The sequence below is a fragment of the Eubalaena glacialis genome, chromosome 1 (genome assembly GCF_028564815.1).
Source record: "Eubalaena glacialis isolate mEubGla1 chromosome 1, mEubGla1.1.hap2.+ XY, whole genome shotgun sequence".
In the NCBI taxonomy this organism is placed as follows: domain Eukaryota; kingdom Metazoa; phylum Chordata; class Mammalia; order Artiodactyla; family Balaenidae; genus Eubalaena; species Eubalaena glacialis.
In genome coordinates this window covers 64,576,331-64,599,917 of record NC_083716.1, presented here as the reverse complement: position 1 = coordinate 64,599,917, position 23,587 = coordinate 64,576,331, and the positions used below count along the sequence as shown (strand labels likewise).

At 48.5% G+C, this 23,587-nt stretch overlaps 1 protein-coding gene across 1 annotated transcript; it reads right to left on the bottom strand.

Annotated features, from left to right (window-relative positions):
• Window positions 1–291: 291 nt before the first annotated feature.
• Window positions 292–21,010, bottom strand: NPFFR1 (neuropeptide FF receptor 1). Its single transcript, XM_061197505.1, is given in 5 exon segments — window positions 292–691; window positions 693–1,349; window positions 3,516–3,615; window positions 10,517–10,831; window positions 20,871–21,010. Coding segments are annotated over 5 exon segments (1,287 nt in total). The 5' UTR covers window positions 20,878–21,010; the 3' UTR covers window positions 292–483.
• Window positions 21,011–23,587: the final 2,577 nt, after the last annotated feature.

Genomic DNA, 23,587 nt, shown 5'->3' with positions numbered 1-23,587 from the left:
CTTCTTCCCAGCTGCCTAATTAGGATTTACACTTTTCAGTGTTCGCCTTACGGGGTCCTTCTGGAGACAGCTGGAGATGGTCAAAACCATCAGGCACTGGAGTCACACAGACTCCTGTAGGGTTTCCAGCTGAGACTGGGCTAGCCTCATCTCTTCTAGCCTCAGTTTCACGTCTTTAGAAGGGGGATGAAAAATCCCCGTTCCGAAAGCGTTTTGAGAATTCAGTGAGATGATGCCGGTGGCTTCTACCACACAGAAGGGTTTTGGGGGAACAAGGCTCCTTTCCCCTTACCCGCCTTGGCCTCTGTTTGAGGGGGAAGGTGGCAGAGAAGATTCCACTAGCAACTAACTGCTCACTGCCTTGTATTTGAGAGGGAGGCACATGGCACCCTCTCCCAACACCACACCAGGCCGCTAGCATACCTGGGTGTCACGTGTCCAGCCGGGGCCCTCGGGTTCAGGGGCCTGCCCTCCATGTCCCACTCAAACGTCCCAGGCTGGTATGGTGAGGGGCATATGGGAAAAGCCGGGACCCTCGGCGGCCAAGCCAGGGGGGGCCACGCGGCCATTGTGCAGCGGGAGGCGGCCGGGCCTGGGGGCCCCACTGCTCGGGCCCGACTCGGAAGCTAGGCCCGAGTCGCTGGGCTGCACCTCCACGAAGACCCGCGTGCGCAGGAGCCCGCTGGGACGCCTCCCGGTGGCTCCCCCACGGCGGCGGGCAGAGCTGGGCGCGGAAGGCGGCCTGGAAGCCACGGCGGAAGTTCTCGTTGAAGTAGCCGTAGATGATGGGGTTGGCACTGCTGTTGAAGAAGGCCAGCCAGTGGGCTAAGGGGAAGGCGTAGACGGTGACCAGGTGCAGCTGCGGCTCGCTCAGCTGCCCGTAGTCGATGAGCAGCAGCAGGGCCCAGAGAGGCAGCCAGGACAGCGTGAAGAACAGCGCCACCATGACCAGCATGTGCACCACCCGGGCCCTGCGCCGGGCGCCGCGGCCGCCCTCCCCGGCCGCCTCCTCGCCGGCGCGCGCGGGCCCCGGGGCCTTGCACAGCTTGCGGGCGATGCGCGCGTACATGCCCACGATCAGCGCCAGCGGCGCCAGGTAGATGTGCGAGAAGAGCACGGCCGTGTAGACCCTGCGCATGCCCTTCTCGGGCCAGGCCTCCCAGCACGAGTAGAGCGGGTAGGAGCGGTTGCGGGCGTCCACCATGAAGTGGTGCTCCTCGCGTGTAACGGTCAGCGTGACGGCCGAGGGGCACATGATGAGCAGGGCCAGGGTCCAGATGACCGCGATGGTGGCCAGCGCCTTCCGCAGGGTCAGCTTCTCGCGGAAAGGGTGCACGATGCAGCGGAACCTGCGGCGACGGAGGAAAGAGAAGCGGGGGTCTGGGCGGGTCCCAGGGGTCCCAGTGGCCCCAGGGATGAGAGCCATCCCCGACTGAGGGCGGAGGGCTGGGAGCGGGGTAGGGGCACTCCACCTTCGACGTCGCACCTTAGGTGGCATCAAAGAAGGCTCAGATGTTAATTACGTTCGTTTGCAAGCACACTGGTTTCTCACCTGTTGGGGAATCAGCTCCTCGGCTGAGTAGCCACGCAACAAAGGCAAAAGGAGGGTTTTACAAGAGCTGAATCCTGTTTGTGCCCTTTTGGGGATAAACATTATCTGGCAGGTAGCAGAGCCATAAGTCCACACATTCTGTCCCTGAGTAGGCCGATCGGGTAGGTGTATCAGAGAAAACAATTTTTAGCTGTTTATGGCTTCTCCAGAAAATCTTGGGAGTTCAGGTGTAGAGTCTACGTGACAGGTTGTCCCTATGTCACCTTGGCCAGCGTCCTTCCAACAGTACCTCCACAGTATTAGGACAGACCTGCACCATTTCCTCATTAGGATGTCTCAGCAGTGATTATTATTACACCCTTAATGTACATCTGAGGAAACTGGGATTCAGAGGTGATAAGTAACTGGCTCAAGGTCACACAGCTAGAAACTGGCAAGGACCAGCCTTGAACCCAGATTTGTGTTGCTCCACTGTGCCATATAAACCTGCAGCTGTAAACCCTCCACAGCTGTTCATTAGAATCTCCTGAAGCATTTTAAAAAATACCTGTGCCCAGTTCTCCTGGTCGAAGATGCCAATCTAATTAGTCTAAGAAAGTCATGGGGCAGTTTAGGAGCTGAACCTAGACTAGAACACAGGCCTAGAGCTGACTCCCAGCCATGTTGCTCTTTCTACTTCAGCAAACTGTGTCCTGCTCTCCCGACTCCCCACCCTTTCGCCTGCCTGACAACACTTTCTACTTTTCCCACAGCCAGTCTCAAGCCTTGTTTTCTCAACCTACCTGACTTTGGCCTACTGGTCTCATAGCATCACATACTTAAGGAATTGCCAGAGAACAAATAATTCTTAAAGCACATAGTACTGGCTGTAAGTGCAATAGCACTTAGTTGATGGAGGGGAATCCTGGGGCAGACCAGGAAGGCTTCCTGGAGGAGACAGGAACTTGAAGAGTACTCCAAACACTACTGGGAGACACTGCACACTCACCTATCATTAACGATGACAACAAAATGAAGATCAGTAAAGGAGGACTTCCCCCACCATCAGTGGCCTTGCAGACAGGAACCCAGTTCTATCTCCCCAGCTGCCTACTTCACTGGGTCACAAAAGACTGGGTTTGATGAGGGCCAAAGTGGAGAGAGGATGAAGACACTAGATTCTAGAAAGGGTGGAGCTAGTAGGTGCCCATGTTGGGAAGAGGACAAGGAGGAGGGTGTGGGAGTAAGGAAGAAATAGAATAATATTAACAGCTGACATTTGGTCTCTGTGCCAGGTGGTGTGTATCAGCTTTACAAACAGAAGATCACTGAAGCCTCCCAGCCACCCTGTAGGATATTTACCATTTTACAGATGAGAAAACTGAGACTCAGAGCAGTTAAGTGATTTAACCAAGGTCATGCAGCTAGGCAGCCCTCCAGCTTACCTGCCTGCCTCCCTTACCCTGGGGGAAGTGCCTGGAGTGAACCCTTATTGAAAGGGCTCACTGAGAGGGAGGATGGGGAGGAGGACCTATTGCAGCTGGGTCAGTTGTGTTGCCTACAGAGAAAGCCTCCTTGGTCCCTGGCTCCATTGCATTAGCAGACCCATGCTTATCAGAGAATCTGATGGAATCTGAGGCGGAAAGGCCAGAAGTAGCTGGACACGGTGGAGATGGGGAGTCAGGGACCAGCAAGGAGGCCTGCTGCTCAGGAAACAAGGACTGCCCCCAAGCTCCTCTTAGGGCCCAGGAATCCCTCTTAAACCTCCTCAGGAGCTGCCTCCGGGCCTTCCAGAAGGAGGTGGCAGTGTCGTCTGCAGTCCCCCAAGTCTAGAAGGCAGCCAGCCCCACGACCCTTCCCTCTGTGGCTCAGGATTCAGCCCCACCGACCACAGAGCAGCCCCGGCCTCCTGGCAGGCCCAGCAGTGGAGACAGCAGCTTGTCCTAGTGCCAGGCCCGGGATAACCAGACAGGAACCTTCTCACCTTTCCACGGCAATGGCCACCAGTGTGAAAACAGAAGCTGACACGGACATGCCCTGCACCAAGCCGCTCATCTTGCATGTGGCGTTGTCGAAGGGCCACCCTGCAATGACAGAAGCCACCAGAGTGAGAGATGCCTCATTCGCAGAGAGCCAGAGACCTCCGGCCATCGGGGCCAGTCCCCTCTGGCTTGCATCTTTCCTCCATGTCCTGCCAGGTCGTCATCCTGCCTCTGCTTACACACTTCCAGGAGTGAGGAACTCAGCAGCCAATACCACCGTGGACAGTCCTATTACAGACAGTCTTTATACTGACCAGCGATTTCTCTCCATGAACTTTAGATCCATCCAGCCCTGCCTGGCTTTCTGCTCCCATAGCCCTGTTCCAGGTTCTAGGCCAGTGGTTCTCAACCCTGGCTGCTCACTAGAATCAACGGAGAACTTGGAAAAGGACCAGTGCCCAGGCTCACACCAGACAACCGTATTTTCCAAATCTACCCAGGAGATTAGAGTGGCAGCCAAAGTTGGAAACCACCAGGACAGATCAAGCCTGACTGTCAGGTAGGGGGAGGTATAAGCAGCTCTAGCCCCTCCTACCTGATGTCCTCACTCTGATCCCCAAGCTTCTGCTTTCTCATGAGACCTGGGTCCCACCTGCTCTCAGGACTAGTAGCCAGGTCCACATCTTGGCTACCTGAGGCCGTGTGTTGGTAACTGTCTAGTGTTTCTGCCCCGCTAGGCCTGGAGGCAGGGTGGGGGTGGGGGGGCCCACCTTGTTCTTGTCTGTTGTGCCTGCAGACAGGAGTCATCTTCCAAGGCTGGGGTCTTCTTTCACCAACAGCCTCCCCCATGTTGATTTTCTGCCTGCACACTTACTAGATGCCAGGCACTGGCTCACTCAATCCTCACAGCAGCCCCATTATCCTCTCCTTTTTACAGATGTGAAACTGAGGGGGAGACTAATTGATTTACAGTCTCTTTGTCCCTAAATCACTATGGATTAGTGGTGAGAGTTTGGTCTGGGTGCCAGGGAGTTTAAATGTCATGGAAAGTCAATATCGCTGTAGAGAGCAGACTGAGAAACATATGAAAAAAATGTTCAAACCTCATTCATAATTTAAAAAATGCAAATGATATTTGCTGTAGAGAAATAGGAGCTCTCAGACATCGGTGGTGGGAATGAAAACCGATACAGTCCTTCTGGAGGGGAACTAGGCTATGCCTAACCTATGCACTTATCTTTTGATCTGACAATCTCACTCTATCCTGAATATACACCTCTGATGATACAAAATACATATGCACAGAGTTACTCATTGTAGCATTGTTGTAATTGCAAAATATCAGAAACAATCTAAATGCCCATATAAAGAAGTTGTTGAATAAATTATGGTACATCTACACAGAAGAGTATTATACAGCTGTAAAAAAGAATAAGGAAGACTTCTATGAACTGATATGAAGAGGTTTTCAAAATATACTGCTAAATGCAAAAAGCGCAGTGCAAAGAGTATAGTATATTACCCTTCATGTAAGAAAGAAGGGGATATAGGAAAATATACACTTATCTGCTCATTTGTACAAAGGAAGTATAGGAAGGTAGATCAGAAAATAACGAGATTGGCTACCTATACAGGGAGGCGGTAAGAATGAGGAAGAACTGGGTAGTAGAGATGACAGAGGAGTGACTCTTCTCTGAGTATATCTTTTTGTATGGATCTGACTCTTTAGAATTATGGCAATGTTTCACATCCTCAAAAAATAAGTTAATTAACATCAGGATGTGGGGGAAACCCAAAGTGGGACACAAACAATAACAAATGAACCTAAGTGCATTACAAATGAATAAAATAACCACATTGAAGGGGAATGGGGAAGCAAGAAACTAACCTCAGTAACTTTGGAAAACAGTATTTTGACCGTATACTATAAGATTACAAAAAGAACTATACACGTACACTGTACTCTCATTAATAGATGTGTTTCTCACAAGGGTATGGGTTAGCAATACTGAATCTACCTTATGTGTATACCAAGATTGAACAAATAAGTAAATATAGTGTGGATAAATAGAGTTAGATTTCTCACTGTTAGAGAAAGGAGTTACAGGTGAGGAAAAGAGGAAAGGTAAAATGATCCTGTAATATTAGATTGGAATCAGAGGCATAATAGTTTTCAATACACATACAGATGGATAGATATAGAAATAAAGATGCACATGTTAAGTGTGTGTTAGCACACATATATTTCCTAGCTCTGTCCCTCGAGAGGGCCTAGAAGCAATGAAACCCCAGTGCCAACGATCACATCTAGTGCCAAGGTCTTGGTTTCTAAATGCTATTCTCCAATATAAGGAACCAGACCTTCTTAGAGAAATTGTTGATTGATTCCAGGGCTGGAGCAGGGAACACACAAGGTGAGCCTGGAACACTTTACGGTGCCAGAAAGTAAGGAGATACTAAAAAAAATCCATGGTGGCATGTCAAAAGGACACAGGAGCCAAATTGAAAGAGCTCCCAATAGTCAAAACTGGGGGCAATTTAAGCAACAAAATAATGGTAAAACTGGGTTATAACCCATAGAGTAAAATAAATGTAGGAGGAATGATGTTAAGTAGAAGATCAACACTGAGGAAATATAACAGTAATAACTGTTGTAGGCAGGAACCATCCAATGGATGCTTTTAGTGAGTAAAACTGTAGTGAGAAACAAGGCATTTGCATAATCTCAAAGTATCTCCCTATGAGATACTTATTAATTATAAAGGGGAAAATGGTAGCTTTATAATGGAAAAATCTGGCAGACACCACATTAACCAAGTGATCAACATTAACACCACCATTAATACATATTGATAGTGTGTGCCTTATCAATATGTCTTCTGTAGTATTCTCATCAAATATTCATAAACTAAATCTAATTGTAAGAAAACATAAGGCAAACCCAAGTTTCTGGAGTTTCTGCAAAATAACTGATCAGTATTCTTCAAACATGTCAAGGTCAGGAAAGTTGAGAACCAAGGAACAGTCACAGGTTGGAGAAAACAAACAAACAAAAAACAAATACAATGTATGGCCCTCGGTTGGATCCTGGACTAGAAAAGGACTCCACGGGACTCCTTTGTGGGGAAAGGAGTGAAATTCAAATAAAGTCTGCAGATTAGTTAATAGTATTGTATCAATGCTAATTTCCAGGTTTCAATCATTATACTATGGTTATTTAGGATATTAACATTAAGGGAGTTAGAATGGGCATCATCAGAAAATCTAACAAACAACAAATGCTGGAGAGGGTTTGGAGAAAAGGGAACCCTCTTGCACTATTGGTGGGAATGTAAATTGATACAGCCACTATAGAGAACAGTATGGAGGTTCCTTAAATAAAAATAGAACTACCATGTGACCCAGCAATCCCACTACTGGGCATATACCCAGAGAAAGCCATAATTCAAAATGACACATGCACCCCAGGGCTTCCCTGGTGGAGCAGTGGTTAAGAATCCACCTGCCAATGCAGGGGGCACGGGTTCGAGCCCTGGTCCGGGAAGATCCCACATGTCGCAGAGCAACTAAGCCTGTGAGCCACAACTACTGAGCCTGCCCTCTAGAGCCCGTGAGCCACAACTACTGAAGCCTTCATGCCTAGAGCCCGTGCTCCTTAACAAGAGAAGCCACTGCAATGAGAATCCCGCACACGGCAATGAAGAGTAGCCCCCGCTCGCCACAACTAGAGAAGGCCGGCGTGAAGCAACGAAGACCCAACACAGCCAAAAATTAATTAATTAATTAATTAATTTTAAAAAGAGACACATGCACCCCAGTGTTCATTGCAGCACTATTTACAATAGCCAGGTCATGGAAGCAACCGAAGTGTCCATCAACAGAGGAATGGATAAAGAAGATGTAGTACATATATACAATGGAATATTACTCAGCCATAAAAAGGAATGAAACTGGGTCATTTGTACAAACGTGGATGGACCTAGAGACTGTCATACAGAGTGGAGTAAGTCAGAAAGAGAAAAACAAATATAGTATATTAACGCATATATGTGGAATCTAGAAAAATGGTACAGATGAACCAGTTTGCAAGGCAGAAATAGAGACACAGATGTAGAGAACAAATGTATGGACACCAAGCAGGGAAAGCAGGGAGTGTAGGGGGCGGGTGGTGGGATGAACTGGGAGGTTGGGATTGACATATATACACTAATATGTATAAAATAGATAACTAATAAGAACCTGCTGTATAAAAAATAAATAAATACAAGAAATTTAAAAGAAATAAAAGCTTAATCTCCTCCAGAAAAAAAAAAAAAAAAACATTAAGGGAAGGTAGGTGAAGAGTATATAGGAACACTCTACCATTTTTGCAACTTTCCAGTACATCTATCTAAAATTATTTCAAAATAGAAAGTAAAAGAAAGCAAAACAAAACACACCCAGATTCAAAAGGCTACATACTGTATGATTCCATTTATATAATATTCTTGCAAAGGCAAAACGATATTTTCTGTCCCTACAGGAAAACAGACCAATGGTGCCAGGGAGTAGAGGGAAGAAGCAACTACAAAGGAACAAGGGGTAGTTTTGGGGGACAATGAAGTTGTTCTATATCTTGATTGTAACTACATGACTGTATATGTTTGTCAAAACTTGTGGAACTGTACACTAAAAAGGGTGGATTTTTTGTATGTTAAATTATACCTTAACAAAAATATTTAAATGTAAAACATGCACACATGTACAATGCACATTTTGTAAGAATGCATGCAAATCACAAATCACAAACATTACATTTAATAGAATGTTTGCCTATCAGTGGGGGAGGGAGTTTGGAGTGGGGTAAGGGTACAGAAGGGAATGAATAAAGATACACAAGGGGCTTCCCAACACAATGAAGTCACATAGTGCCAGGAACAGTGGATGCGAATAATTCAACTCTCTGCCCTTGAATTCAAAAAAACAGAAACAAAAACAAAGAAAGAAAAGCTATGTGAAGTTTTCTTTTCTTGCAGAAGATTCTATTAGAATCAACGTAAATACCCATCAAAAAGAGATTGGTTAAATAAATTGTAGTACATCTATACAATGGAATTCTAAACAGTTGTAAAAAAAGAATAAAAACCTCTTTCATTTATTAGTATGGAGTAACTTACTCTACGTAAGTTAATTTTAATGAATCCTATTTACAAATTACATGCTACATTTTTTTTTTAACAAATTTATTTATTTTATTTATTTATTTTTGGCTGCACTGGGTCTTTGTTGCTGCACGCGGGCTCTCTACATTTGTGGCGAGCGGGGGCCACTCTTCGCTGTGGCGCATGTGCTTCCCACCGTGGTGGCCTCTCTTGCTGCAGAGCACAGGCTCTAGGCATGCGGGCTTCAGTAGTTGTGGCTTGCGGGCTCTAGAGCGCCGGCCCAGCAGCCATGGCGCACGGGCCCGGTTGCTCTGCAGCATGTGGGATCCTCCCGGACCAGGGATCGAACCCGTGTCCCCTGCATTGGCAGGCGAACTCTCAACCACCGCGCCACCAGGGAAGTCCCACATGCTACATTTTTAGCAGGAAAAAAGTAAAGGTGCAGAACTGACCGGTTAGAAAGTTAGCATTTCCTTAATTTGCTTGTACTTATATAAAATATTTTTGGAAAGTGCTTGTACTTACACTAAGTATTTTGGAGAAGAGATACAAGACACTGGCAGCATCGGTTCCCTCCCAGGAGAGAGCTGGAAGGCCAGAGCACAGGGGTGGAAGGAACACTTTTCACTGGATACCTTTTGTTAGCTTTTGACCATTGAACCATGTGAATGTGTTGTCAATTTAAACAATTTTTTAAATTTACACATGTGAAAAGGACCGGCAGACACCACCTTAACCCACTAGTGACCTCACCATATCATTGTTAACTGGTGTGTGTGTGCGTGCGTGCGCCTGTGTGTGCACCTCTGCACGTGTGTGCATGCATGCATATGTTTGCCTATGTGTTTTGGGAAGAAGGATGCAGTTTCTGTTCAGCAGCCCTGAAAGAACCTGGGATTCAGCTGTGATTAAAGACCCCACCAGGCACAGCCAGTACAGCCGAGGGGAAACTGGCAGCCCTGGCTCCACTTTCTGGGTCCTGGAACCTACAGAAACACAGGCTGCTGGTGCCCCAGCCTCAAGTCAGCTAAGTCACTCCAAATGGGGCTGTCCGTTTGAATCCTGAGCTCCTGGGAGCTCTGAGCTCAGAACCTGCAGGTGCAGACCTCTAGGGGTCTCCACAGCTCTGGAAGCTAGTCCTTGCCACCAGTTAGTCTGTGGAGGCTTATTCTGAAATAAGAAAGGCGAATCACAGGAGAGAGAATAGATGATGGTAGGATCCTTCTGATATTTGCAGGATGATAGGCAGGAATTTAGAGGTCGGGTGGTCTAGTTCTGCTTGAATCCCTTCTACAAAATCCCTGCTAAACGGCCAGCCACTCCCTACTTAGACACTCCCAGTGACAGCAAGCACAATACCTGTATGAGAGAACACTCTTGTTGGAGAACATCTCAAATAAGTTTTTAGGTCCTTATTCAGAGGAAACCTGCCTCCCTCCCACTTCTTCCGGCTGGTTCTAGTTCTGCCCAAGGGAGCTACCTGGGAGAGTAGGATTGAACAGTGTAGTGGTCAGAAATATAGATGTGAGAATGTGGGACTTGACACTTAGCCGTGTAAACTACACACCTGCCCCTTTAATCACTCTGAGCATCAGTTTTCTCATCCATAAATTGGGGATAACAATGACGCATACTTCATTGGATTGTTGTGCGGATTAGTTAAGATCATGCAGGAAGAGTAAATCACACAATGCCTGGAACATAGAAAATGATTAATTCATTATATCTATTATTTCTAGTCTAATCCCTCAGCCACAAGGCTGTCTTGAGATTTTGAGACAATGGCATCTTGGCCAAGAGACCAGGCCAGCCATGATTTCAGGGGTGGGGGTACTCCTGCTGCCTCTAGCGCTTCCACTCACCAGTGATGAGGTTGTCCACAAGGGTGGTGGGCATGCAGAAAATGCCCACCAGCAGGTCGCTGACGGCCAGGTTGAGGATAAACATGTTGGTGACGGTGCGCATGTGCCGGTTCTTGAGCACAATGAAGCAGACCAGGGTGTTGCCCACCATGCAGAGGAGGAAGATGAGCACGTAGGCCACAATGAACATGGCAGCCACCAGGGAGGAGTGCTGGTAGTAGGAGCAGAAGGTGAGGTTTGCAGCGGGGTTGGCCTCGGCATCACTCCCATTCTGGCATGGGGGCCGGCTGCTGTTGGAAGGCTGGGAGGGCTCCCCTAGGAGCAAAGGAGCACACGGGTCAGGACCCTAGGCGAAGAAGAGATGACTGACTTCTCACCGCTGGCGAGATCCTTCTGTGCTCCAAACCCTGCCCCTGCCCTAATACCCAGATCATGTACTCAATTCCAACTGCAACTGGATGCACTGATCCAAGACTTCCACCCCACAGCCACTCAAACCCTGATCTCACACCTCCCACCCCGTCTTGTCCACCACTCATTTCATTTCCCAATGTTGGCTCTTCTCCATTTGCACACAATCCCCCTCTGCCCCATCTAGGCTCCATCCTTCTCAGCCCCGCTCTCTGCCCCAGAGGCTGACTTCTCAGGATTACATTACATCAGGACTATATGACCCAAGTTCCCTTGCCCTCTGGGTTGTTTGCTTGTTTGTTTGTTTGTTTATTGGCGTATAGTTGATTTACAATGTTGTGTTGGTTTCTGCTGTACAGCAAAGTGAGTCAGTTATACGTATACATATACCCACTCTTTTTTAGATTCTATTCCCTGCCCTCTGGTTTTTGACTGGGTTCAGCCAATGGGAGGCAGTGAAGGAGCTTGAAGGAATGGAGGAGAGAGAGGTCAGGGTATTCATCTCCTGACTCCGTCCCTGCCTGGACCAGGTCTCCTGTGGGGCTGTCTTTATGGGCACAGCTCCTGCTGGGTGACTCCTCTCCCACGGCGCCAGCTCTTGCAGAGCTACAGCGACACCGTTGCCTCTCTGCACTGACCGCTTCCTGTGACTGCCAGTGGCTGGGTGCGTCACCATCCCCTGCTGGTTCTCTTGCCTTCCCCTGCCCACTGTAAAGTCTCTCTATTAAACTCTCTTCTGTTAAACCCTTTCTGAGTGCACCACTTGTTTTCTTCTGGGATCCTAACTATGAGACCCTCAAAATCTTTGATGTCCCCGCTCATCATCTCCACAGAACTTTAGTTGGGGAGGCAAGAAGGCAGTAGAGGGAGAGAGAACGAAAGGGGACTCTGAACCAGGGCTGAGGATCAAAGAAGGCACAAGTTAAATTCTCCGGAAGACCATCCAAAGCCAAGGCCACCACCCACCCTTTACCTCCTCCCATGGTGGTATCAGCTGCCTCATTTGCACAGCATTTAACAAAGTGCTTCCGTATCTATTATTTGATCTAACCCTCCCCATTACCCCATGAGGTAAACAGGTTAGGTATTAGCCCCATTTGAAATGGGAGAACTGGGATCAGAGGGGCTCCCAGACTCGCTCAAGGGGACACAGGATTCTGCAACAGAGTTGGCCCTGCTCTGTGTGTCTCTAATTCATCCCAGGCTTCAGTGTGTGTCTCTCTAGACACGTATGGAAGGGAGCGGCTGAGTGTCCAACCACAGCTCTTCTGGGAAGTCATTAGTTATGGTGACTCATGACGTCATCTTGTAAACTCTCCTCCTGCCTTCCTCCGGGACTGAATGAGGCCTGTTCCAGGAGATGAGGAGTCTTTGGGGGAATCTTCTGTTGCACCCAGAGCTCAGCCACTGGCCTGGAGGCCAGCCAGAGGCTTGGGACCTGGAGGCTAGAAAGACCCTGGGGGAGCACAGGCCGATGACCTGGCACAGTGGGGGCCCCAGGGACCAGCAGGTGCAGCGGGGCACTCGGGAGGGGGGTGGAGGGACTGCCGGTGGAGGGGGAGAAACTGGAAGATTTGGGTGCACAGTGAGAAGAGGAAATGATATTCCCCTGCTTAGGCCCTCCAGGGGCATCCAGTTGTACCCAAACATCTTTATTTTAATATGTCAAACATGTACAAGAGAGAATGTAATAGTGAATATATACAAGAGTATATAGTTTAATGAACCATGACAAGAGAGAAGAGTATAAAGAACCCCCATGTATACATCATCCACCTTCAACAATTAATATCTCAAGGCCAATTTTGTTTCATCCATACCCACACCTCTCTTTGGATTATTCTGAGGCACAATCACATCACTTCCTTTCATTCATAAATATTTCAGATTGTATCTCTAAAAATTAGGACTCAAGAAAAATCCATAACCCAGTATCATTATCACACCTAACAAAATTAACCATTATGTCACAATATTATCAATTATCCAGCATTCAAAATTCCCTCATTTTACAGAATTTTTTAAATAATTGGTTTGTTTGAGTGAGGGTCCAAACAAGGTTTCTGTTTCTATTCCGTATTATGTGGTGAACCACCCCAAAATCTAGTGACATGGCACTGTGGCTTAGTAATCTGAGTGGCCCTTCTGCAGGTCTCTCTCGGGATCACTCATGCAGCTGTGGTCATCTGATGGCTCAGCTGGGGCTGGAAGGTCCAAGATGACCTCCCTCACATGGCTGGTGGTTGGTGCTATGGTGTCTTAGTTCTCCTCCATGTGGCCTCTCATCTTCCAAGAGGCTAGACTGGGCTTTTTCAGGAGAGGCTAGCTTGGCGGTCTCAGGGTTCCAAGACAACAAGGGAAGAAGCCACAGGCTTCTTAAGATCTAAGCTCCAGAATTTTCATATCATCACTTCTGCCACATTCTGTTGGCCAAGGCAAGTCACAAAGTCAGCCCAGATTCAAGCCAAAGGAGAAACATTTTCCACCTCTTGATACAAGGAGTGGCAACATTACATTGCAAAAGGGGTGTGGAGCAGGAATCGTGATTCATGGAGGTCTGTTATTGTAAAATCTATCACCATCTCCACATTGCATTTGGTTAATGTGGCTCTTAAGTCTCTCTTAGTTTCTAGGTTTTCCCTCTGTTTCTTTTTGGCCCCCTGCAATTTATTTGTCGTATAAATGTCTGGGTCATTTGTCTGTAGAATTTCTCACAGACTGGATTTTGCTGATTGTTCCCTCTTGATGTCATTTTACACGTTCTACTCTCTGTCCCCTGTATTTCCTATACATGATAATTAGATCTAGAGGCTTGATCTGATTATGTCTGGTGGTCTCTCTCTCTCTCTCTCTCTCTCTTTTTTTTTTTTTTGGCCACGCGACTTGCTGAATCCTGGGGTGCGGCAGTGAAAGCCCGGAATCCTGACCACTAGGCCACCTGGTGGTCTCTTTCTTAACGCTAAGGTTGATCAGTGGGCTTAGGTGATGTCAGCCTGATCCCTCCACTGTCAAGTTCCCCATTAGCTTTTCACCAATGTTTTCAGCAGGAGCCACTAACAATTATTGCCTAGATTCCTCATTGCATCTCGAATACAATCCAAACTCTTTACTGCATGGTCTGAATCCTGTTGTCATCACTGGCCTCACCCCCTGCTACTCTCCCCTTTGCCCTTTGTGCTCTGGTCACCTCGTGATGCCTCCAACACATTCTTGCTCTTTCCAATCTCAATGCCTTTATCTCTTCCTATTCCCTCTGCCTCTTCCCCTCCTTTAGCTTTCAATTAAACGTTGTCTTTCGGAGAAGCCTGTACCTGATTACTCTATTTAATTTAGGTGCCCCACTATTATCTCTCACAGCATCCTGCTTATTTTCTTCAATCTGCCAATATTTTATTTCTTTCCAGGTTTACTGGTTTTTTCCCTCCACCTTTGAAAGTCAGGTCCTGGAGAGCAGGGATCTTCACTCTTTCATTGGTGGTCATATCCCCAGCATCTCATCAGGGCCTGACAATTGTAAATGGTTGTTGAATAGATAAATATTTGTATGAGGAGAAAAAGGAAAGAAAGACAAATCCTGACATCAGGTGACAGGGTCCTGCTCAAGGCTGGCATTTCTGGTGTTGGAAGGCCTTCTCCAGGGTCCTCTGGAAAGAACCCCCATCACAGAGTCTGCTGGGAGCCTCCCTAGATAGCTCACCCTTGCTGAGCCTCAAAATCAACCCGCATGACTTGGGGAAATCTGTGGGTGTGTATGGGTAGAGGAAACTGCCAGAACCTGCCCAGCTAAACTCTAGTCTGCCTGTTTCCCCCACTGCCTTTCATTTGGCCCTGAGAAGTGTCTGGGAGCAACCCTGCCCATCCCTGGCCCCTCGGCTGAGCCTGAGCATCAGTCTCTATACTTAGGCCAGTTTCCGGCATTAATTCTCAAGGAGGAAAAACTGCTTCCTATTCCTGGCAACTCCCCTGGCCTGTGGTGAGATGGGTTGGAGGCAGGCAGGCCTCCCACCCAACCTGGGCCCCAGGCCAGCAGCCGGAGACCTCATTAACACCTGGACTCGTCCTTCCTGGGATCTGCCTGGTGCCCTTGTGGATACACTACAGCCTGTGAAAATTTCATCCGCTGAACCCAATTAAGCCATTCCTCTACTCGGGGAGCTTCCTGGAGGTCTCAGGGTATAATAATGGTTATCTCCAGGGCATTCTGATGATCTGAGAGATCAAGCTGTGAGCCACTGAAAGTCTGGGGCCAGAGAGAAGATGGGGGTGCACTGGTTCTCAGTGTGTGGTCCCCGGCCAGCAGCATCAGCTTCTCCTGGAACTTGCTAGAAATGCAGATTCTCAGGAATCACCCCCGATCTAGGGAACCAGAAACCCCAGGGAACCAGAAACCAGGTATCTCTGGTTCAACGCATCCTCCAGGTGATTCTGATGGACACTCCAGTCTGGGAACCACAGATAAAGGAGTTGGACCAAAGACCCTGAAGGTAGTGGATGCACACAGACTGGGAAATCCCAGCTCTCCTGCCTGGTGACTTCAGGCAATAGATGGAATATCTGTGTCCCCTCAAAATTCATATGCTATAACCTTTTCCCCAGTGTGATGGTATTTGGAAGTAGGGCCTTTGGGAGGTATAGTTGACCCTTGAACAACACATGGGGTGGTTAGGGGCTTGGACCCCTGTGCAGTCGAAAATCCGAATATAACTTTACAGTCAGCCCTCCGTATCTGTGGATCCACATCCATGGATTCAACGAGCCACAGATCGTTCAGTACGGTAGTATGCATCTACTGAAAAAAAAAATCTGGGTATAAGTGGACCAATGCAGTTTAGACCCGTGTTTTTCAAGGGTCAACTGTAATTAGGTCATGAGGGAAAGCTCTCATGAATGGGATTAGAGCCTTTGTAAAAGAGACCTCAGAGAGTTCCCTTGCCGCTTCCACCACCTGAGGACACAGGGAGCCCGTGTGTGAACTAAGAAGCGGGTCCTCACCAGACACTGGATTTGCACCTTGATCTTGGACTTCCCAACCTCCAGAACTGTAAGAAGTAAATTTCAGTTGTTTATAAGCCACCCAGTCTATGGTGTTTTGTTACAGCAGCCCAAGCTGACTAAGACATCTCCTCATCTATGTGGGAACTTATTGTTCTCAGCTTTAAAGTGGAAACACACAATTCCTGGCTATGACCTCGGGTAAGTCATCACCTCTCTGGAAACCAAAGTCTTCACTGGCAAAATGGAGATAAGCTCACACTTACTGAAAAGAGTGAGATAACGTATGACGAGAACTCGGCAAAATGTGGGACACATGGCACTCAATACGTGTTAGCCCAGCAGCAGCCCTACTGACAGTATTAAACTGCACAATGAATCTGAGCATGATACTTTTATAATACTTTTAGTGTGGGCCTCCCTGAAAAGCCTGAAAGATGCATGAGAGATAAATCAACACCAAAATGAAGTTCCTGAGCACAGAATCCGTCTGGGTACTCCTCTGAGTTCACAGCTCTCCCACTAATACCTTCATCGTTATAGCCACCTGCTTGTCTGCCCTGGTACCACCACCTGGGAGCTCAGCCCCAGACTAGAGACCTGGGTTCACCATTCAGCACCCCCTTCCCAAGAGCCTCCTGGGTGAACACAGCCTGGGCCGTGAGCCACTGGGGACCCACAGAAGAACACAGCACAACACAGTACAAACGACTAATGAACACATGAGACAAAAAAGTTCGTTTGTAATCAAAGAAATGCAATTTTAAAAGAACACAGGGGTAAGCTTTCCATCAATCAGGTTCACAGAGAGGAAAAGCGCTCAGTGACGCCAGAGAGTGGCTGTGCACTGCGGGGCGTGGGAGAGACACCCATCGCTCAGCCTTTGCAACTGGGGCACATCCATTCAGCACCCTGACACCACACCCACACCCGGAGCCAGGCATTCCACTTCTAGGGATTCACCTAAGGAACAGAACAAGTTCTGATGGTGTGAGGGAAAATACTGGCCAAGGTTGAAATGCTTACAAAATAGTATGTACATGCATTATCGACTGTATTCCGTATAAAAGTGTGTGTGTGTCATTCCAAACAAATGACAAAAAATAAACAAAAAAACGTCAACAGTGTATATTCACAGTGGGTGTTTTAAGTGACTCTTATTTTCCTTTTCACTAACCTGAGTTTTAACCCTTCTAATCAGAAGGAAGCTCTGATAAATATGATTAAAATACTCACTACATCAGTGGGTCTCAACTCTGACAGTGTCTCTGGCAGCATTTCTGGGGGCACGGAAAAGCAGAGCCCACCTGGACTTCCAAGAAGCTTCTGTGTCCCGTGCTGGAGGGACACCAGCTAGCTTGCTCCTCTCCCCTCCTCTCTCCGGTGACCTTCCCCCACATGGGCCACTTCCCCACAAGTTACCCACCGCCAGGCAGTGTAAGCAGACATCCTCCCAGCCTCCGGCCTCCCTCAGCCACGGAGCTCCCAGGCCGGGCAGGCAGCTGTGGAGGCTTCCAGGGGCTCTGAGGACGCCGCTAGACTGGAGTTGGGCTGGGACTGGGGCGGGGACTGCTGTCCTCTGCTGTCTCACTGCACAGCATACCACGCAGCCAAGGCCCAGGGTGGAAGGCCTGAGGGGGACTACTGCCCACTGACCCCAGCAGCTCTGCAGGAGGCTGGGCAGACTGCGGTGTCTGTCTGCAAGCCCTCAGAGACCATCCAGATCCTATTTTGGGGCCAGCCACCCAAGAATACCTCCTTCTGCCCTCCAGGCAGTAATCTGGCCAGTCCGTGACCCTTGCTCAATGAGACCTGGTAAGCACACAGCTTCTAAGCCAACTCTGAGTGACAGAAAGTTCTTCCTGTTGTTGAGTTGAGTTGTCTTACTGTAACTTGTCCCCACCCGCCCCAGTTCTGCTCCCTGGAGCCACACAGAACAAGAATGGGCACCTGTCCCCAAGGTCATCCCCCTCTCCCTGCCTTTTTTCCCACCCTGAACATCTCAGTGTCTCTTCAGCAAGCAGGATTCTAGACCCATCTCACTGTCAATCCATTTTGATCTCCCCAGAAACTTTCCTCAAGATTGCAAGCCAGATCTCCCCTATTTGAAATGTACGCAATTGATTTTGGGGGGGATCTAAATTCAGGACTTTGCATTTCACTTCCATTTGCATTTCACTTCCATTTTCATTTCACTTTTTTGGTTTTGATCCAGCATTCCAGAATGTTAAGATACCCTTCATTTAAATCTTGAACTGTTGCCGTGTGGGTGTTATGGCTCTTATCCACAGATTTGATGAGCATGCCTTTTATTTTCCCTCTAAATTATTTAATGTCATGTCAAGGTCAGAGTCCGAGGGACCTCTAAGCTGCATTAAAGTCTTAATGAAAGCCCCGCCGTCAGTCCTCCAGCCCCCTTCCCGCAACTCTCCATCAGTTCACAGGGCTCTCATGAGAGAACTTAGTAGGGTCCTGCTGAAATCTCGTAATTCATCTTTCTACCTCTTGGAAACCCAGTCTGAAAGAGGAAATGTGGTAGGTTTAGCCTGATCTATTCTTAGTGAGCACGAATATGTTCCTAATGACCACTATGTTATTTTCTTTCTTTTTGAAAAAGATTGTTTTGTTTTTATAAAAACACAATGTGCTTACTATAAAGCAGTTCTGAGCACGACAAAAGAAGAGAGTAAAATAAACATCCCTGAAATTTCACACCCAGAGATGACCCCCATGGCCGACGCGTTTGTGATGCTCCCAGACACATCCCAAAGATTCTGGCCGGATGGACAGTTCCCTGCACTTCCAGCGCCTCATCAAGCCTGCACCAGGGCTCTCTCTGGTTTGCTTTCTTTGAAGCCACAAATGGGAACAACCTAGAAGTGTGGGAGTACAGCCAGTGGAGAGGAACAAAGAGCAGTCAGCTCCCCATCTTGCATGGCAAAAATCTCAGGTGCATTCTGCACTTTTCTCAGAAGGCGACCAGAGAGAGAGAACCCTACTGGCCCATAGCTGAACCCAGCTCGTCCACACACCTGGTTCTGGTTCTTGCCTTTTCTCCCTTTCCCATCTTACTCTCCTGACCTCTGCTTCCAGGCATAAGCTCTCTTAGGGTATGCTTTCAGAAGCAGGAGCACCCAAAGATGTTAGTGACCATCTCTTTGCTTATACTTTACATATACATCCAATAATAAGCCTATGTAATTTTGCACAAAGGGGATCATACTAAACATGTGTTCTAAAACCTGCTTTTTAAAAAATTACTCACAGTAGGCAGTAAACATATTTTCGTGCCAGTAAATAAAATCCTAAACACAATTCTTAGTGTCTATATAGCATGCCGTTGCAGGTGTTCTCATCATTTAATTTACTTAATTTATGGACATCTGGATGATTCCCAATTTTGCAGTGTGATGAAAATGCTTGGGCACATATCTTTGCAAGCGTACAGGATGGCATCCTTTGAAAAAAATTCTTAGATGTGTGATTGCTTTATTGTCTCCTAAGTGTTCACTATATGTTTGATAATTTATTCTGGAATTTTAATAGAGGTCAATATCAATCTGAGCAGTTTAGGGTTTTTTTAAATCTACCTTTCCTTCCTTTCTGAAAATCAGGACATTTGCCCATCTTCAGTTTTCTGGCACTTCCTTCATTCTCTGTCATTTCCTCTAAGGCAATAATTATATCTGCAAATGGCTCCAGGTCCCTGGGATGTCATTTGTCTGGGATTGGATTGTATGTGGCTTGACGCCTTATCCAATCACCTATCTTGGGCTTCAATTTCCTCCTTATGCTCCTCATTCCACCATTTGAAGTAAAATTGCCTGTGCCCTGCGCTGGCTGCTCTCCCTTGTGCGTAAAGGTTACGAGCACCACACGCCCAAGCCCCGAGCAGGTTCATTTGCTATCCTTACGCAGACTTTGAAAGCTCTTTGCTCTGTCTTCGCCAGTTTTCCTTGGCTTCTGTTCACTGACACTTCGGTTCTGCATTTCTCGTTGTATCTCATTGTATCTCATTTCTCATTGTACTGTGTGTGTGCACTTTTCAACCCTAGCTCACTGGAAAGCTACAAGTGCAGCTGCACACGATGTTCTGTAAAACTCCCTTTTCTTTCTTGCCAGCAGTGTTTGCAATGCCTTGCTTGGCATTTCTGGGTTTTATTACCTCCTGGAGCAGCCTTCTTTTACAGGTATGATTTTGTTCACATCTTGTCTTATTTTACCCTCACAGCCACTCTGTGAAGCCAGCTGAATGTAAGTTTCTCCATTCAAGAGATAGGTAACCAATAGCACGGAGAGGTTTAGGCAAAACCCCAAAGACACCCAGCAAGCCAGTGGACCAGCCCTCAGTCCTCCAGTTTCTTTGCCCAAATATGGTTTCCCTTCCCACACTGGCTGAGAGGGGCGTCTGGACCCCCACCTGGTAAGGCTGGAGGAAGCAGCCTTATGCTTTGGGTCCCTATCCCTTAAAGTCCTGGAGGTCAGGTCCATAGTTCCCTCTGCTTTCTCCCAGGGAGGGAAATTCTGCATTGAGGAGATCTTGTGTAGAATTCCATCTCTGCGACTTTGCCTGCTGGAAGGGATGGCAATTACTCTAAAGCTAATAGGTAAGCTGTCCTCAGCCGGTTTCAAAGGATCCCCTGCCCAGGCAGGAGGGAGCGTCCTATGCACACAGGGACAGAGGCTTCCAGGTCTTTCCCCCCCTCCCTCTCTCTCTCAGTTTCTCACACATACATATTCACGCACACACACTACAGAGCACTCTAGGTCTTTCTCTCCCTCTCTCAGTGTGTGTCTGTCTGTCACACACACACATACACACAGTGTCACAGTGTCGGGCTCTGGACAGCCCCCCATCAGACCCCCAGTCCCTTTCCTCTCTCTTGGCTCACTGCTCCTTAGTCGGTACCCACCCACCCCCAGCCCCAGCCCCAGCCCCGGGGTCACTCACCCTCCATGCTGCCCACTCCGGCCCGCTCTGAGACAGTCACCGACGGGGGGAGGCAGCGGGCCCCTGTGAGCCGGCAGGGGACCAGGGGGCTCCGGCGCTGGGCTGCTGGCGCGCGCCTCAGCCTCTGCGCTTGGCGGTTCTAGCCCAGGGCCCGGCGGAAGCGGGCGGAGGGGCGTGCGCTCGCAGGCCCCAGCCCTGCGCGGGGTCTCGCTCCCCTTGCCGCCCGGAGGCGGCCGGGCAGCGGCCGGGGCTGAAGGCTCCCGAGCAGCGCAGCTACCCTCCCGGCTCTACTGCCCGCTGCCCGCTGCCCGCCCTCGCCGTCCAGAGGGAGGGGGCTCGTGCCGCGCCGCGCCGTCGCCATGGCACCCGGCACACGTTTGCCTGCGCAGCGCCCCCTGCCCGCAGCATGTGTCCGACCCTGGGCGCCCCGGGTCGCCTCCCAGATGTGACTCCCTCCGCAAGGACGGAGCACCCCTCCGAAGTAGAGGACAGCCCACTGACAACTGCAGCCCTGGCAGCGACATCCGATAACTGTGTGTCCCTCTCCCCGTGACTCCCATCCCAGCGCCACTCCTCGTCCTCGTCTCACCCCAGCCTGACCCCCAGCCACCCAGCCTGGTGTCCAGGACCCTGAGGCCCTCCTGAGAAGGGGATGGAGGCAGCTGTGATACACAGGAGGGCAAGGAGAGCAGGACAACGTGTCAGTAGATGACCACTGACTCTGAAATTAACTGGCCAGGCGCTCACCAGATGTCTACCCTTGGGCAAGTGTCTTACCTGCACCTGAGCCTCAGTTTCTGCATTTGTGAAATGGCTTTGAGAGAAGTAAATGAGATGACGTCAAAGTTTCTGCCCAGCATGTAGTAGATGCCCAACAAATGGTCCATTGAGCTGGATAGGAGGCCATCTCCCTCTCACCATTCCAGCCCCTGTCAGGCACCACCATAGACTTTTGTCATATGAATGATGATCCCAGGTTCCAGGCAGATGGAAGAGAGTGAACGTCCCATTCTTCCCATTATTGGGGATTAGGGGTTTATTCTGGGGGGACTTTGGGGAAACGGTTCCCACCAGGCTTCTTCCTAGTCTCCCTTCTCCCTCTAGCCTGTCCTCTGCCCCAAATGGCTGGCAGAGTCTCAGGACTGGAAGGGCCTTAGAGGTCACTGAGTGTAACGCTGACTTGGGCAGGTGTCCCCATCCTAATGCCCAGCAGTGGGTTCTTCTGCCTTCAGGTCACTCTCTTTTCCCCAGGACAGCCCTTCAGAGAGCTGGAGGGAGGGAGGGCACCCTCTCAAGTCTGCCCTTCTGCAGGCGAAACACCTGAGTTTCTTTGGGCTTTTTGCTTCCTGTGATTTGCCTCAGTTTCATCTGTAAAATGGGGATAATGCCTATCCCCTAGAGTTATTGTGAAGATGAAAGGAGTTCCTCTGTGTAAAGCTCTTGGAATAGTGCCTGGCTCAGAGTAAGAGCTCAATAAAAGTTAGTTATCATATCATTACTATCTTGAGTCCACCTTCCTGTGGAAGTGCTCGCAGTTCTTGAAGTCTCCCTGATAGGACCCAGAACTGCGACAAGTCACATCAAGCCCCCTTGACCAATGCAGAGTTCAGGACAAGGCTGTAAAATCTGCATAGTCCAGCACTGCCATTTATTGTATGTGTGACTTTGGGAAATTTATATAACCTCTTTGTGCCTCAGTTTCCCTTCATCTAAAAAGTAGGGATAATAATAGTGCCTACCATATAGCAAAGCACTTACAACAGTGCCTAACATAGAAGGTGCTCAGTAAATATGAGCTATATTTATGTGGGCACTAGGCTTTGAATAGTTCAGTCTCACCTTTTCTTGGTTCCTCTTTCTTTTTCCCCTCCCTTTCTTTTTTCTTTAGCAGCCACATCATTCTGGTGCATTGACTTAAGCTTGTGGTCAATTCCCCCACCTGGTTTTTTTTATTTAAATCATTCTGGATCACAGAGCCTCTTTTCCTTCCTTCTCCCTCCTCTTCTGCAGACTTCTTTCTTTCACCATCGGAACCTTTGTACCGTGCCCAAGTACATGTGGAACCATTCAAAACAAACTCAGTGGTCCAGCCTTTGAGGGCCAGGCAGGGCAGTGCCGTGGATAGAAAGACCTGGGTGTGAATTCTGTCTCCACCATTTATTATCTGTGTGGCCCTGCGTAAGTCGCTTAAGCCCTCTAACCTCATTTTCCCCATCTGTAAAATGGGATTTATCATCTTCTTCTAAAGACTGCTGTGAGGATAAAAAGGCAAGTACCACTGACACAGTGTCCTTCCCTATCCCCAAAGTTATGGGTGGAGGCTACACAGATAGATTGGGTAAAGGTCTTTCTATGAAGATTTAAAAAGTTTCTCCTCTCACTCCCCTCCCTCCTCCAAAGGGCCTCCAGGGAAACCTGACTGCCACTGCTCTATTTCAGATCATGCCTCCTCCCAGGTTCACCTGCCCGTCGGTCTGGGGTACTGCCCAGCCCCGAACCTTCAGTCAAGCAGGCATCGTCACTCTTCTTTTACAGGTGAAGCCACTAAGGTTAATGACTTACCCAATATTACACAGCTGGACAGTGAAGGAAAGAGGCAGAACATTCCTCTGGACTCCTAGGGCATTGGCCCTGCTGCCCCCCACCCTAGCCTACCCTCAAGGTTCTTGGTCCTCTGGGAGCATCTGAGAAACTATGAGTGCAGTCATCCAGGGCAC